Source organism: Narcine bancroftii, chromosome 10, assembly GCF_036971445.1.
Source record: "Narcine bancroftii isolate sNarBan1 chromosome 10, sNarBan1.hap1, whole genome shotgun sequence".
NCBI classification, from domain to species: domain Eukaryota; kingdom Metazoa; phylum Chordata; class Chondrichthyes; order Torpediniformes; family Narcinidae; genus Narcine; species Narcine bancroftii.
Genome location: NC_091478.1, coordinates 91,013,853 through 91,029,073, shown reverse-complemented (window position 1 = coordinate 91,029,073; position 15,221 = coordinate 91,013,853). Strand labels below are relative to the sequence as shown.

The window sequence follows — 15,221 nt, the reverse complement described above, 5'->3', positions numbered from 1 at the left end:
AATTAAAACCTCTTTTTATTTTGTGATTATGCTAGAAGCCCGTTATAAGCAAATCAAATTTAGGACTGAAATTAAATATTCACCAATTTAAAGTCACTGAATTTAGGTAGAATTCTCTACCTTGGAAAGATGTGGATGCTCATTGTCTGAATATGTTCAATATAGAATTTGTTAGATTTTTTTGGAGACGGGCTCAGGCCCAAAACATTTGATTCTATATCTTTACCTCCTATGGACACTGAATCCTTCAGCATTCTTGAATTTTTAATTAAAAAAAATTGAAATCTCTTTAAAGTTTATTTCTAAGTGAGGAGAGTATTAATTAATGTTTCAGCTATACCAATTAAGATAGATTAATGGACTGAGTTATAGTTAGTGGAAAATGTTGACTGCATCAAGCTGACTCCAAAAGGTTAATAAATGCATAATTGGAAATATACGTGCAGCATAAGTCCAAATTTCTGATATGTGTTCATAGAATGAGGCATTTCATGCCCAAATAATAATTTGGGAAGTTTTCTCTGATAATGTTTGGTATCGAAAGCATATGCCATCTTCTATGTTGGGAAATGCAATTCTCACAATACATTTGTTCATTCTAAATTCCGAGAGAATTTAACCAAATGTTTTAGCAGCACCAAAATAGACAATCGACACAAAAGTGCTGGAGAAACTCAGTAGCATCCACAGAAAGTAAATGGCAGTCAACTTTATGGGCCCGAGTCATTCTTCAGTCATGCGCTATGGAAGCTGCATTTCCTGCCTAGTTTCTCCTGCATTTTTTAAAAATATTCTGCACTCGATGTGAGCATCAGGCTTTTTTATTTGTTTATCGACACACAATTGACTACAAGAAAGAAGAGATCTTCAATGACTTTCTCAAGGATGCCCTCCCCAAGGGGGAGTCACGGGATGGAGTAGTGGCTGGTCAGGTGGAACCAGCCCTCTCCAGAGTAAAGAAAAAAAAAGTTTGAAAAAGCAGAACTCAATAAACATAAAATACAGGAAGAGAAAGATAAAGCTACAGAGAAGAGACAGAAGATGACACCCAAAAGAGAAAAATTAAGAATAATAGAGCAAAGGGAAGAAGGAAAATCACTGAGAAGAAAGATGGCCTTACCTGCACGTCGGAGCAGAGAGCCACCGTGGGGAGGAGCGGCCGATCTCCGATGTTGGTGAGTCCCCAGACCGGCGGACTTAAAAAATGGCTCTCAGAGCCAAGAAGAGGTGCGCAACTGCGCATTTGCGAAGAGTTGCCCATGCACAGTGCGCAAGTAAAAGAAAAGGTTAACGCCGGCGGGAGGGGGACTCAGCTGAGGAGCGGCCAGCTGAGAGACACCCAGTATCGGGGTGTTCGGCTGGGGGAAGTAAGCAAGAAAGAAGAAGAGTGTTGAGAAAGAGAATGAAGGGCTGGAAGAGGGTGAGTGGCAACGGGGCGACCGGCAGGGGGATGACCTGCGGTAGGGGGCCCAGCAGCAGGGGGCCCAACAGCAGGTGACACAGCAGCTGGAGGCCCAACAGCAGGAGACACAGCAGCTGGAGGCCCATCAAGGATACAGAAGCAGCTCACCAGAGAAGGATGATACACAGATACATAGAAGAGGAGGACACAGACACAGAAGAAGAGGAGGAAGAAGACCAAGAATTTCAAAGGAAAGAAGAAGGTAAAATAGAAGAACAAAATTTAGATGAAGCCTTTTTTTTGAAGAACAAATGAGGTCATTAAAAGAATGGCCATCATTAGAATTTAGTTCAATCAAAGGAAAAAGGAAAAGAGCTGAAGACAGAATGCAAAGCTTAGAGTTGGTCATGACTGAAATAGGGAAAAGAGTAGAAAATGTGGAGAAACGCGAAGCTGCTGTAGAAATGGAGATAAATGATTTAGGAGGGAAGTTGGAAGAGAGGGAATAAAATTACAGAGACACAAGATTTATTGTCACAAAAAATTGATGTATTGGAAAACTTCAGTAGGCGAAACAACAAAAATTGTTAGTCTGAAAGAAGGCAAAGAAGGGTCAGATATGAAAGAATTTATAAAAGGATGGATCCCGAAGGTGCTGGGAACGACAGATTCACATGAAGAAATAGAAATCAAAAGGGCGCATAGAGCACTAGTACCGAAACCGCCACCACATCAAAAACCGAGATCCATATTGGTAAAACTTCTAAGATATACGATAAGGGAAAACATACTGGAGCAGGCAAGAAACAAGGTTAGAGAAGACAATAAGCCATTGGAATATAAGGGACAAAAAATATTTTTTTACCCGGACATAAGCTTCGAACTTTTAAAGAAGAGGAAGGAATTCAACACGGTGAAAACAATCTTATGGAAGAAAGGTTATAACTTTATATTAAGACATCCAGCAGTACTCAAAGTATTTATTCCTGGGGAACGGAATAGACTGTTCTCGGACCCAAAAAATTTGCTGAACCTTTGCAGGACAGGAGGAGAGGAGGAGGAGTGACAAGAAGGATGACCAGCAAGAAAATATACAAAAATATAAAGTAAATATAATGTATATATAAAGATTTAAAGATGGATAAGAGAAAGGGAAGAAGGGGTAAAAAAAGAGAGCTTTGCTATATATATATAGGAAAATAGTGTTCTCTGTGGGGGGGGGGAGCTGGGGATGGGAGAATAATGGTCACTGCAAAATCGGTTGACGCTTGCGAGCAAGTTTGCAAACCGAATGGAAAGGGGAGTTGTGGTTGCCGTCAAGGGACAAGGGGCAATCCAAGGAAGGGAGGTTCATTTGGGGTTAAAAGGTTATTGCTTGTGGGGATTGTTGGGGTATTTCATGTCTTAAGTGCGTTGTCATATATTGAGATTAAAAAGGAAAACTTTAAAAAGTAATGGGACAAAAAGGGGATGGAGGTGGTGAAGAGGTGGAAAAGAAGTGAAAATATAAGATGGCCACGTTGGACTAAAACATTAACGGAATATATAACCAAGTTTAAGTGTATCCCATTGGGGGAAAAAAAATCACATATAATTTAAAAGACAAAGTTACAATGTTTGAAAAAACCTGGGAACCATACATGGAACATAACAGAAAGAGCAGGGCTCAGACCACCACCACCTAAAATGATAAGAAGATAAACACGATCAGATTTAATGTAAGTAGATGATGCGTCTTTTTAGTTTGTATTCCTTTTGTATAAAGATATTGTTTTATTGTATTTTATATGTTCAATATTTACTGTTTTTGAAGGGGGGTGGGAAGGGGGAAGGGAGGGATGGGGAAAAAGAGAAAATGTCACTGTGAATATTTAAAGAAATGTATCTGTAAATATATTGGTTGATATGGTTCATAGGACGATAAATAAAGAATTACAAAAAAAGGATGCCCTCCCCAGAATACTATAAATATTAAAACAAGATTATCTAGTGGCTCTATTCAATTTCAAAATTAGCCAATTGAAAAACATATGTAAACTCCAAAGAAATGTTTCATACACCTGAGAAATAAAAGGTGAATGTCCACATTCGGCAATCCGTAATACAGATTCCAATCAAAGAGTTTGCAGTGGTTACTTGGAACTTTGATTTAAATGGTTCTTTATAATTTCACTCAAGAAAAAGAGTATGAACATAGAATGATACAATGTTTTATAAAATATACTTAACATTTTGCTTAGAAAAGCCACTTAAAAACTAAAATCTATGAAATTGTGTAATATAACTTAATTTTCAAATAATAAATCCAAGATTCAAAATAAATATCCTCTTGCCTTCCCTCCTCTGGAAAAATAAAACAAATTTAACAGAGTGAACTCCAAGTCATCAAGTTTCAACAATAATGGAAATAAAACCAATTTGAATATTAATTTGATCTGACCAATTATAATTCTATCATTACATGTGAATAATTTAATGCAAGACCTAATAGCCTGAATGCTTCTGAGATTGTCTGATCTTGGAAGCTAAGCAGGCTCAGTACTTGGAGGGGTGACCACCTAGGAACACCAGGTGCTGTAGGTTTCTGTGAGGGCGTTGGACAAAGTGGTAAAGAATTTCATGCATGTTACATTCTAAATGTAGCATTACATGACAATAATGCAACCTTTACCTATCATTTATATCAACTTACTTGATTCATTTCTACTTTGTTCAATAACTTTAGCTTGAAGTTCCTTGTCCTTAAAAATAGTCCATATCAACTCTTTAATCTCTGGATTCCAGTTTTTTCCTACAGGCTCAACACCAAAGAGTGAACAGCAGATGGCCTGCAATAAATATCAAAGTACAGCCATATTAATTAACAATTATAATTTGCTAAAACTAAAGGACGCAGTGTTTCATGATCAGTACCTCAAATAGTCTAAAAAAAATTGAAAGAATTCATAGAAAGTTCATGATGCAGGAGGAAACTAATTGGCATAACATGCCCTATGCCTGTTCTAAAATGAACAACCAAGTCAATTCAGCCCAAGTTTAATACCCCGCAACTCAAAAATATACATATTAGATTAGATTCAACTTTATTGTCATTGTGCCAAGTAAAATAAAAAGTCAATGAAATACAATGAGCATCCACCCAGAAGTTTGAAACATAGTGCCATATACAAATAACTACATGCGAATAAAAGCAAGCGCATTCAGCAAGCAAACAATTATAAAAGTACTGACAGTACCAATCAGCACTGTGATTTAAGGTTCAGCAGGGTCAAAGCCTTGGGAAAAAAAGCTCATATACATACATATATATTGTTAAACACTAACAACATTTTAATTAAAATTGGGACGAAAAGGTATTTGTTAACACTAACACAGGAACAGCAATGGAAAATGCACCAATGGCAAATTCAAAATATTTTGTAATTAAACTATTAATAACTTAACACTTCTTACTTATCTCTAAACTTAACCCCACTATGTGCAAATGTAAATGTGTAACGAGATAGACAACAGACTCGCCAAGGCAAATAGCGCCTTTGGAAGACTACACAAAAGAGTCTGGAAAAACAACCAACTGAAAAACCTCACAAAGATTAGCGTATACAGAGCCGTTGTCATACCCACACTCCTGTTTGGCTCCGAATCATGGGTCCTTTACCAGCATCACCTACGGCTCCTAGAACGCTTCTACCAGCGTTGTCTCCGCTCCATCCTCAAAATTCATTGGAGCGACTTCATCTCCAACATCGAAGTACTCGAGATGGCAGAGGCCGACAGCATCGAGTCCACGCTGCTGAAGATCAAACTGCACTGGGTAGGTCACGTCTCCAGAATGGAGAACCATCGCCTTCCCAAGATCGTGTTCTATGGTGAGCTCTCCACTGGCCACCGAGACAGAGGTGCACCAAAGAAGAGATACAAGGACTGCCTGAAGAAAGCTCTTGGTGCCTGTCACATTGACCATCGCCAGTGGGCTGATATCGCCTCAAACCGTGCATCTTGGCGCCTCACAGTTCGGCGGGCAGCAACCTCCTTTGAAGAAGACCGCAAAGCCCACCTCACTGTCAAAAGACAAAGGAGGAAAACCCAACACCCAATCCCAACCAACCAATTTTCCCTTGCAACCGCTGCAACCGTGTCTGCCTGTCCCGCATCAGACTTGTCAGCCACAAACGAGCCTGCAGCTGACGTGGACATTACCCCTCCATAAATCTTCGTCTGCGAAGCCAAGCCAAAGATATAGATATATATATAATTCAAAGTCCCATTCTGAAAAGTCAATCTTTAAAAGTTCAGCATCATTTTAGTCTTGCTTGAAGGTCTTAATTTCTCAGTTCATAAATAACTATAAAGCAATTTTAAACATTATATCTTCATGCCTCTTTTACTCACAGTGGTTTTCCACACGAAGAATTTACCCTCTTCTCAAAGACAACGAATGTGGCTATTTTCTTCCACAATGAATTCACAAATTCAGACAAGGGTTAAACAAATGTGGTTATTTTCTTGCACAATATAGTCACAAACCAGACAAGAGTTAAACCAAGTGGCCAAACACAAAAATAAACCCAGTAAAATTCTGTCCTCTTTTTCAAAAAGAGAGCAAAATGGTCTTCTTTAATTCAAAACCCACACATTCTGTGTTGCCCTTCTTCTAGGAAAAACACAATTCTGGTCACTGTACCTATATGTCACAGGGGTTTGACTTCTGTGAACTCCAAGCTGAACTGTTCCAAAACTGAACTCAAGATGTCTGAATTTGGTAATATATTTCTCGGTAATATATTTCTCCAAGTTATGTGACAGCTACATCATGGATGAGGTCATCCTCAATTCTTGAAAAGTACATGACCGTCAATTTTATTTTTACCAAAATTCTGTTCCTTTTTCAAAACCATTCCATATCCATAACTTCTGACCTCATCTCTGTTCAAGAGGCTTAAATGGCTTTGGTTAAAAACAGATGGCTTCCTCGGTAGTTCTTGAATAATTAAAACCCACTTGAAATACATTGGCTCTGACTGTCCAAGACATGTCGACTCCGAGAATGAACATTCTCCTCAGAAAAAAATGGTTCTCTATAAATAAGCTGTGACCTGTGTGTGAACCTGTACCAACCCACAACTAACTTACTAAGAATACAGGTACCATATTTTAACTCTATAATTTACTTTACTAAGATATTTTTATTAAAAAATATATAGTTTAATATTAAAGATTAATATAAATCTGTTACCATTTTGGAAATATTTTGCTTCTGCTACCTTTCAGACAGTGAGTGCAAGTCCCTTACCACTCCTTTGATCAAAACATTTTTCCTTATCGTCCCTGCAAATACTTGAAATTTAAATTTATTATTTTAAATTTAGACATGCAGCAGGATAACAGGCCCATGAGTCCATGCCGTCTAATTACACCCAAAAGACTCACACCCCTGGTAATGTTTTGATAGGTGGGAGGAAACTAAAGCCCCTGGGAGAAACCCACGCAGACATGAGAATGTACAAACTCATTACAGACAACATGGGATTCAAACCCTGGTACCGATCTCTGGTGCTGTAACAGTGTTGCGCTAACTGCTATGCTAACCCATGCCGTCCAAAATTCTCTGTGTTGTCTCTCTGCTCAGGGAAATACATCCTTCCTATTTACGTGATCAAAGATTGAAATTTTATGAAGTCAGGCCTCCTCTCACCCCCACCCCCGTTCTAAAGAAAGCAATCCTAATTTATCTGTGACATACAAGAATGCAGATGAGGAAATCTGGAGTAAAACAAATCTGCTGAAGGAACTTATGGGTCAAAGAGCATTTTTTGGGAGGGGGGTAGCAAAATCAGTCTTGAATGGCTTCATCCAAGATCATTGACAACCCCCCTCCCTCCCCCCCTCCCCCTCCCCCCTCCCCCTCCCCCCTCCCCCTCCCCCCTCCCCCTCCCCCCCCTCCCCCTCCCCCCTCTCCCCTCTCCCCTCTCCCCTCTCCCCTCTCCCCTCTCCCCCTCCACTCTCCCCCTCCCCCCTCCACTCTCCACTCTCCCCCTTCGGCTCAGATTAAACCTGTTGAATTCTTTCAGCAGATTATTTTTTCCCCTTAGCTCATCATATCTTTTTCCATAGTTAGAATTTTCCAGTACTCGCAACATCTTTGCAAATCTTATCCTCTATTACTCCTGTGCAACCACATCATTCCTATAAAATAGAAATATATAGTAGTTACTTAGGTTTAAAATTTACTTGTAAAACTTGCATTTTCATATAATGTTGATGTAAAAATAATGCCAAAGCTTGTCCTGTAGTTTTACCAAGCCATTGAGCTAGTTAAAAAGGCATGGTAAAAAGTGTAATGGGATGTTAATAAAATATATGTTTAATCGGTGGAGTAAGATTAGGTAATTTAGGTCACTTTTCACAAGCAAACCACATTTCAAAATCAGAAACTGAAATAAGAGAGAGAGAGAGAGAGAGAGAGAGAGGAAGATAAAAGCTCCAGTCAGTCAGTGCAAGGCTGGCAGAGAGTGAAAGGTTGCAGAGTGAGAAGCGGCAATCAGTGCAAGGCTGGCAGAGTTAAAACTCTGCTGAAGACCCCATCTCAAGAAGGGTTTTAAGTTCTGAGTTTAGCCTGTTGGCAACCTGGAAGGCGGCATTTCCCCCCCCCCCCCCCCCCCCCCCGGAAAATCACTTTGGTTGCTGATTGAAGGAAATCAGGAAATCCAACATACAACCAATCTCTCTCTGCACTCACCTTCCTCTCTGGAAAAAACTCAAGTTAAGGCATGTATGTAATGTAATGACTGTTTAATTCTGTGCATAATACTGAAAACTGCCTGATATCAGTAAATTTGGAGAACTGAAAAGTAAATGACTGGACAGTAAAAAAAAAATCATCTACACACAGACACAGACAGAATTAGGAGGGGGTTAAGTTAAGTTAAGTGCCTGTCCCGCATCGGACTTGTCAGCCACAAACGAGCCTGCAGCTGACGTGGACTTTTACCTCCTCCATAAATCTTCATCCGCGAAGCCAAGCCAAAGTAAGTAAGTTAAGTAAATTAATAGTGATAATACAGACAGAATTAGGAGGGGGTTAAGTTAAGTAACTTAATAGTGATAAGTTAAATATTGACATTATTCTGCATTAAGAAAATAAAATCAATTTTGTCTTGGTGAATTTCTTTTGCTGCTGGTTTTAGAGTCTTTAGGACTCGTAACAAAGGAGGCCATGAAGTGAAGGAAGGGAACGCTACAGCTAACTGCCCAAACAGATGAAAAAAATGACCAATAGTCTAGTGAAAATGGCCATAGATGTGCAAGAAGCCTAATTGTGGAATGCAAACATCTTGGAGGGATTTAGGGCTGAATGAGTTACAAAGCTAGGAAGGGGTGAGGCTATGGAGTTATTTCATATGTGAGAATAATAAAATCAAACATCTCACCAAGATTAGGTTTGCAGGAGGTTGACTGCAGTGGAAATTGGTGGTGGCGATGTGTTAAAATGTATGAGGAACAGGATGGGATGTGGATTATGGTGACAAGGTCACAAGGAGGAGCAAAGAAACGAGACATAGGATTTGAGGGAGATGCGGCAAGGTCATATGTTATAAAGATATCCTGAATGAACTCCACCATGTTGGAAGAGCAGTAATTGTAAATAACAGAATGATTCTCTGGCAATGAAATAACACCTTCATCTTTGAATAACAGCTCATAGTGTTGGAGGAATTGCCTCAAATTCAGCAATGCTGTAAGCTAGTGATGAGTAGCAAATCAAACCTAGCCCTAGCTTGTAATCAAAGAATTAGAGTCCACAAAGACATCAGGTGTGATAATGATGATGATCCTGAATATAGTTGGCTTTAAATTCTGTAAGATCTGAGGTTAAACTGGGAAGCTTCAATATATAATCCTAAACAAAATAAAGGGTGTCAATGGAATTTTTAGTGGTAAACAGAATCTAATATCGAGTGCATTGGTGGCAAGGGAAGGACATTTAGCAGGAAGAGTCCTTTATTCTCTGAGATAGATAATCAATTCACCTATATTCTTTAATAATTATAGATAATCAATCCACCTATATTCTTTAATAATTAATTTACATACACACGATAAAGAAAAGGGGACCACATATTGATCTCTGTGGCACACCACTGATCACAGGCCTTGCATCTGAAAAGCAATCTTCCACTACACCCTCTGAATCCTATCACCAAGCCAATTCGTATCAAATTTGGTAATTCGCTTTGGATCCATGTCTTCTATCCTATATAGCATCTACCATATGGAGCCTTGTCATAGGTCTTGTTAAAGTTCATGTGGTTAACATCCACTACCCCTCTTCAAACCTTTTGGTCCCCTCTTCAAACAAGCTCAAATTATGACTTTCCATGTACAAAGCCATTCTGACCATACTTAATCAGTTCTTGCCTTTGCAGATGCATATAAATCCTGTCTCTCAGAATCATCTCCAGCAACTTTTGTATTTATTATCTCTTTTTAATTAAATGTATACTTAATAACTGCAATGTATACTATTACAGTTATTCTTTTCTTTATTAAGTTCTGTAGCTGTACCATGTGTAGGTCAACAACACCTTACCATCAAGCTGTGCAGTGGTCCTTACCTCCCACCTTTACGCCAGCGAGACCCGGACTGTCTAAAGCAGACATGCCAAACAGCTCAACCATTTTCACCTGAGCTGCCTCCAAAGACTCCTCCACATCAGGTGGCAGGACAAAATCCCTGACACGGAAATCCTGGAACGAGCAGGGTTCTGCAGTGTCTACACCCTCCTGCTCAAAGCCCAAGCCAGGTAGGCTGGACATGTGGTCAGAATGCCAGACAGCCGATTGCTCAATCAGCTGCTGTGCAGAGAAATGTGTCAGGGCAAGCGCTCAGTCAGGGGGGCAGAAGAAACGTTACAAAGTCTGCCTCAAAGCGTCCCTCAAGAGCATGGGTGTCGACATCAACATGTGGGAGACCCTTGCCCTCGACCGTCCAGCATGGCGCAGCAAGATCACCACAGGAGTCCATGCAGCTGAAGTCAGGCACATCATTGAGGTTCAACGAAAGGGTGCTGCGCGCAAGGCCCGAGCAGCATCCACTGCCACGACAGCATCCACCCACTTGTGTCCCACATATGGGCGAACCTTCAGGGCCCGGATTGGCCTCACCAGTCACCTCCGGACCCACAGCCACCAATCTTCGATTTGAACTGAAGCCATGGTCATCTTTGACTCCGAAGGATGAACAATAACAACAATGATGTATATGACAATAAATTAACTTTCATCAACTTTTCCTATTTATTGAACTGTATTTCTCTAGCTTATCCTTGTAGCCCTTCTTAAATAATGGCACAACATTAACTACCTCTAGTATTCAGATACCACACTTGCGGCCTAATGATACAAAAATCTGTCGTGGCAATTTCTTCCATGTTACAACATTCCGCAACATTCTTTACATCCTATCATAAATTAATCAACATAACCAACCCAATAAGGGTTGAAATGCCAGACAATTTGACCACATTCAAGTAATGATTAAATGCTTAAAAATACAAAACAATGTCTCTAATTCTAAATGAGTTTTTGGTCATTTTTAAATAATTCATAATTTTGTTATTTGTACAATAATTAAAAATTAAACTGACCTGAAAAGGAAGTGCAAGGGCATCTCTCATTAAAGGCTGAATACTGTTCAGAGAAATCCAGCCGTATGACCCAATATCCACAAAAAATACATGATAGTTCTTGTTAGAATCATCAGCTGACAAGATTCTCACTCTACACCACCTTAAATTAAGGAAACCTTGACCATTAGTTGTCCAAAGGCAGTGCTAATTTAGAATCAACATCAAAAGCTTTCACTTTTGGTCCCTATATTCTATTTACACATTACTCTCTCAAAATGGATTCTAGCGTAAGAACCATGCCAGCTTTCAGGTTGTTGAATTAATTCAGGCCAAGACAATGGTTTTCATTTTAACTGTGGAGAATCAAAGCGGAAAATTGTTTGCCTGTCCTAGCCTTGGACAACTTTAATGATTAAAATCACAAGAAGTTTGGGAAATGGCTGTCTGGCCATTAATATTTAGTGGCAATTTCACCTGAAATCACACAGATGTATAGTAATATGTGTCAATCACTGGGTTTGGGGATGAAAATTCAGTGGTGTGGAGGATCAATCCCAGACGCTCCTCTTGTACCAAATGAAATACAACAAAAATGAATTGAAAAATTTATTTTTTCTGCTGAAGCTGCTCTTGGGGAATGCACAACCCCAGGAGAAGCTCAAATTGAGTAGATCTATCATATTTATTCTATTTTACTTTAGTTTTAAACTTCTCACTGGAATGCCATGTTGGAATGCACACTAAAATAATTTAAAAAACCCATAGGAAGATTTTGCTCAATAGAAGTTATAGATAAACATGATAATTGAATTTTGATGAAGATCTACCGGGACCAATGCCTGAAGAGGGCGCACAAAATCAGTGAACCGGTGCGGACTCGAAAGGCCAACATGGCCTGTTTCCGCTCTGTAAATGGTTATATGGTTTTCCTCAAAAATTTCTTGGAAGATTAATCCATGCGAGTTTTCCCAGTTTGGGTGGGTTCTGTTTTGTGTATTATTATGGCTGAAGCATTCACCTATTTGGTATAGCACAGAAAGCTTAAGTATGATTTATAAAGTTGGCTGATTGTTACCTCTTCTTTGTTGCACTGAATGCCAAGCAAATGTCACCAAGAGTTGGCATGAAACTGTTTAGAATACCATCTTGCTTTTCTGTGGCCTTTTGGTTAATTTCATCTTCCAAAGCACCAAGTCTGGTTACAGACAAAAAATAATTTTAGCCACATTGTTCAATTTCAGAAACAATTGTTGTAAACCAAGATATCAGTATTGTAAGAATTCTTAATTATCTGCAGAAACACAAGATATGTATACTCACTTTTCCTGATTTGTGATTAACTGCAAATAGAAGCACTTTGGAGTAGAGAATTCAGAAATTTTAACCGAATGATAACTTCCATTATTCTCAAGAACGGCATATTTTAAGTCTTTACCAAAACACAGCCTATAAAGGAAATGAGAATATTTGCATAATATTTGGTTTTATATATGCCATATGTTGATGCTATTATTAGAATTTGGTGAAGGAGGATTATTTTCTTCATATCTGAAACTATTTAAAAGCTGCATCATTTGAATTTTACCTCTAAAAATTCAATATTATCTTATTACTCTACAGGAGCACGTATTTTGAGTTTTGATCATCTTCCACTCTTAATGTTAGAGTGAAATACCACCTGATAAATAACCATAGTTTGTAATGAAGTGAAAATTCATATACATAATTGCACAGCTATAATGTGTTATTTTGTGCTCACATTTGCAAATAGTTGTCCTGGAATTTGTCAAATAAATTAGATTCTAAAACACAGTTTATAAAGTATTGGGAATTAAGAAACCTCCTGCAGGTGCAGCTGATCATAACCAGCAATACGAAGTTCTCAAGTGACATGACTTATCTACGCAGCAGGTTTCTGAATTGGTTAAATATACCAGTAGTATTAATGTTCTCAAGTATCATAGATTTTAAAATAAAAGCCGTACATGTTAATTAATTTATGCTCCATTCTTATATTGCGTTACAAAAGCAGAATTAAAAAGGCCTTTACCTTTTTTGTAAACAAAACCTTCCTATGGTTAACACTGGACCAACAAACAACAAAATTATTCAATGTTTGAACATTTTATTTCCTTAACAACATAAATTAGCCAAATACTATACACCTGCAGGAGGTTTCTTAATTCCCAATACTTTATAAACTGTGTTTTAGAATCTAATTTATTTGACAAATTCCAGGACAACTATTTGCAAATGTGAGCACAAAATAACACATTATAGCTGTGCAATTATGTATATGAATTTTCACTTCATTACAAACTATGGTTATTTAGAATAAAAGAGACTTTATCAAGGTAATGAACAAGAACAAAGTGGTGAGTTTTGTTTATTATAATAGTTGAAGTGTTTTAAGGATCTCATTGCCATGATCATCTCCATTTTGGTAATGTGTTGAGAGAGGGAAGGGCATGACGATGTATGAAAGTAATATAAACAATCCATCCTGACATAAATAAACCTTAATTCAACATCAATGTCAGGTAGCCACCAAATAAAACATTGGATTAGAATTTCAAGTGCACAATGCAGCATTATTTTTCTTGACACGATTGGTAATTGCTGATTCAGTGAACAAAATATGACAATGATCATTTCCGAATTATTTAGCCTGAAAATGGACATGGTAGTTCCTGAAGCCCTAGTCGCTGCTTCTTCCTCACACATGGCCCGAGGCGCTGTAGCCCGAGGCGCTGTAGCCCGAGGCGCTGTAGCCCGAGGCGCTGTAGCCCGAGGCGCTGTAGCCCGAGGCGCTGTAGCCCGAGGCGCTGTAGCCCGAGGCGCTGTAGCCCGAGGCGCTGTAGCCCGAGGCGCTGTAGCCCGAGGCGCTGTAGCCCGAGGCGCTGTAGCCCGAGGCGCTGTAGCCCGAGGCGCTGTAGCCCGAGGCGCTGTAGCCCGAGGCGCTGTAGCCCGAGGCGCTGTAGCCCGAGGCGCTGTAGCCCGAGGCGCTGTAGCCCGAGGCGCTGTAGCCCGAGGCGCTGTAGCCCGAGGCGCTGTAGCCCGAGGCGCTGTAGCCCGAGGCGCTGTAGCCCGAGGCGCTGTAGCCCGAGGCGCTGTAGCCCGAGGCGCTGTAGCCCGAGGCGCTGTAGCCCGAGGCGCTGTAGCCCGAGGCGCTGTAGCCCGAGGCGCTGTAGCCCGAGGCGCTGTAGCCCGAGGCGCTGTAGCCCGAGGCGCTGTAGCCCGAGGCGCTGTAGCCCGAGGCGCTGTAGCCCGAGGCGCTGTAGCCCGAGGCGCTGTAGCCCGAGGCGCTGTAGCCCGAGGCGCTGTAGCCCGAGGCGCTGTAGCCCGAGGCGCTGTAGCCCGAGGCGCTGTAGCCAATGCACTGACCCTCCAGTTTTCCGATCCCTGAAAATGTTTTAAAAACTGAAAATATACAGGAGCTAAGAATGTATCTGCTGGAAATACTCAATAGGTCCGGCCAAATCTATGGAAAGAGAAAAAGAACTAATGTTTCAAGTTGAAGACTGAAATGTATACACAAAACACATTTTTCACAACAAAATGATAGATAAAATGCTTACTAGCTTAAACCTTTGAAAATCTAAACACAATTTGCTTCATGTGGTCCATCCAATATCCCAAGATGTCTGTATATAAATTAAATTTGACAATACAAATGTTTTAATATGTTGGATGAAGAATCTGATGTCTGTGACCAGAAGAATGATTGTAATTAATTCTGATATTGATAAGTGCAACTAGACAGATTGAAATGTAATTCAGTCACCTACCCTTTCTGGGGAGAATTCTCATCTGGTATATCAATTCCAGCCGCCTTGCACAGAGCTTTGAGCCTTTCAATGTGTTCCACATTATCAGTTCCAAATCCAGAATTAATGATTTCTGAGCGAATATTATAGTCTAATATTGTTGTACTCAAATCATGTAATTTAGTCACATGGACCTTAAAAGGAAGAAATAGTCAACAAAATTTATCCCAAGTAGATTCCATGGTAGGCTTATTAATTTTTTTTAAAAAAACCGTCAAATCATAACACTGATCATATTTTACAAACGTGCAAACAAAATGTTCTTGCATTTGTCAAAATTTCTTATGTGAGCATTTTCACACAAATGTAAAATGCAACATTTTTATTAATGTTACTTCAGTATCAAAAGTTGTCTGTCAAAAT

General features: G+C 39.6%; 1 protein-coding gene across 18 annotated transcripts in view; it reads right to left on the bottom strand.

Moving 5' to 3' along the window:
- tdrd12 (tudor domain containing 12) overlaps positions 1-15,221 on the bottom strand; it is a 142,620-nt gene that overhangs the window by 35,152 nt on the left and 92,247 nt on the right. For all 18 annotated transcript variants that reach the window (XM_069901768.1, XM_069901764.1, XM_069901770.1 and 15 more), the window contains 5 exons: positions 14,820-14,992; positions 12,352-12,477; positions 12,107-12,226; positions 11,050-11,191; positions 4,095-4,230 (listed from right to left, as the gene is read on the bottom strand). In XM_069901768.1, coding sequence (XP_069757869.1) covers positions 4,095-4,230; positions 11,050-11,191; positions 12,107-12,226; positions 12,352-12,477; positions 14,820-14,992 — 697 coding nt within the window. The remainder of the gene's footprint in view (positions 1-4,094; positions 4,231-11,049; positions 11,192-12,106; positions 12,227-12,351; positions 12,478-14,819; positions 14,993-15,221) is intronic.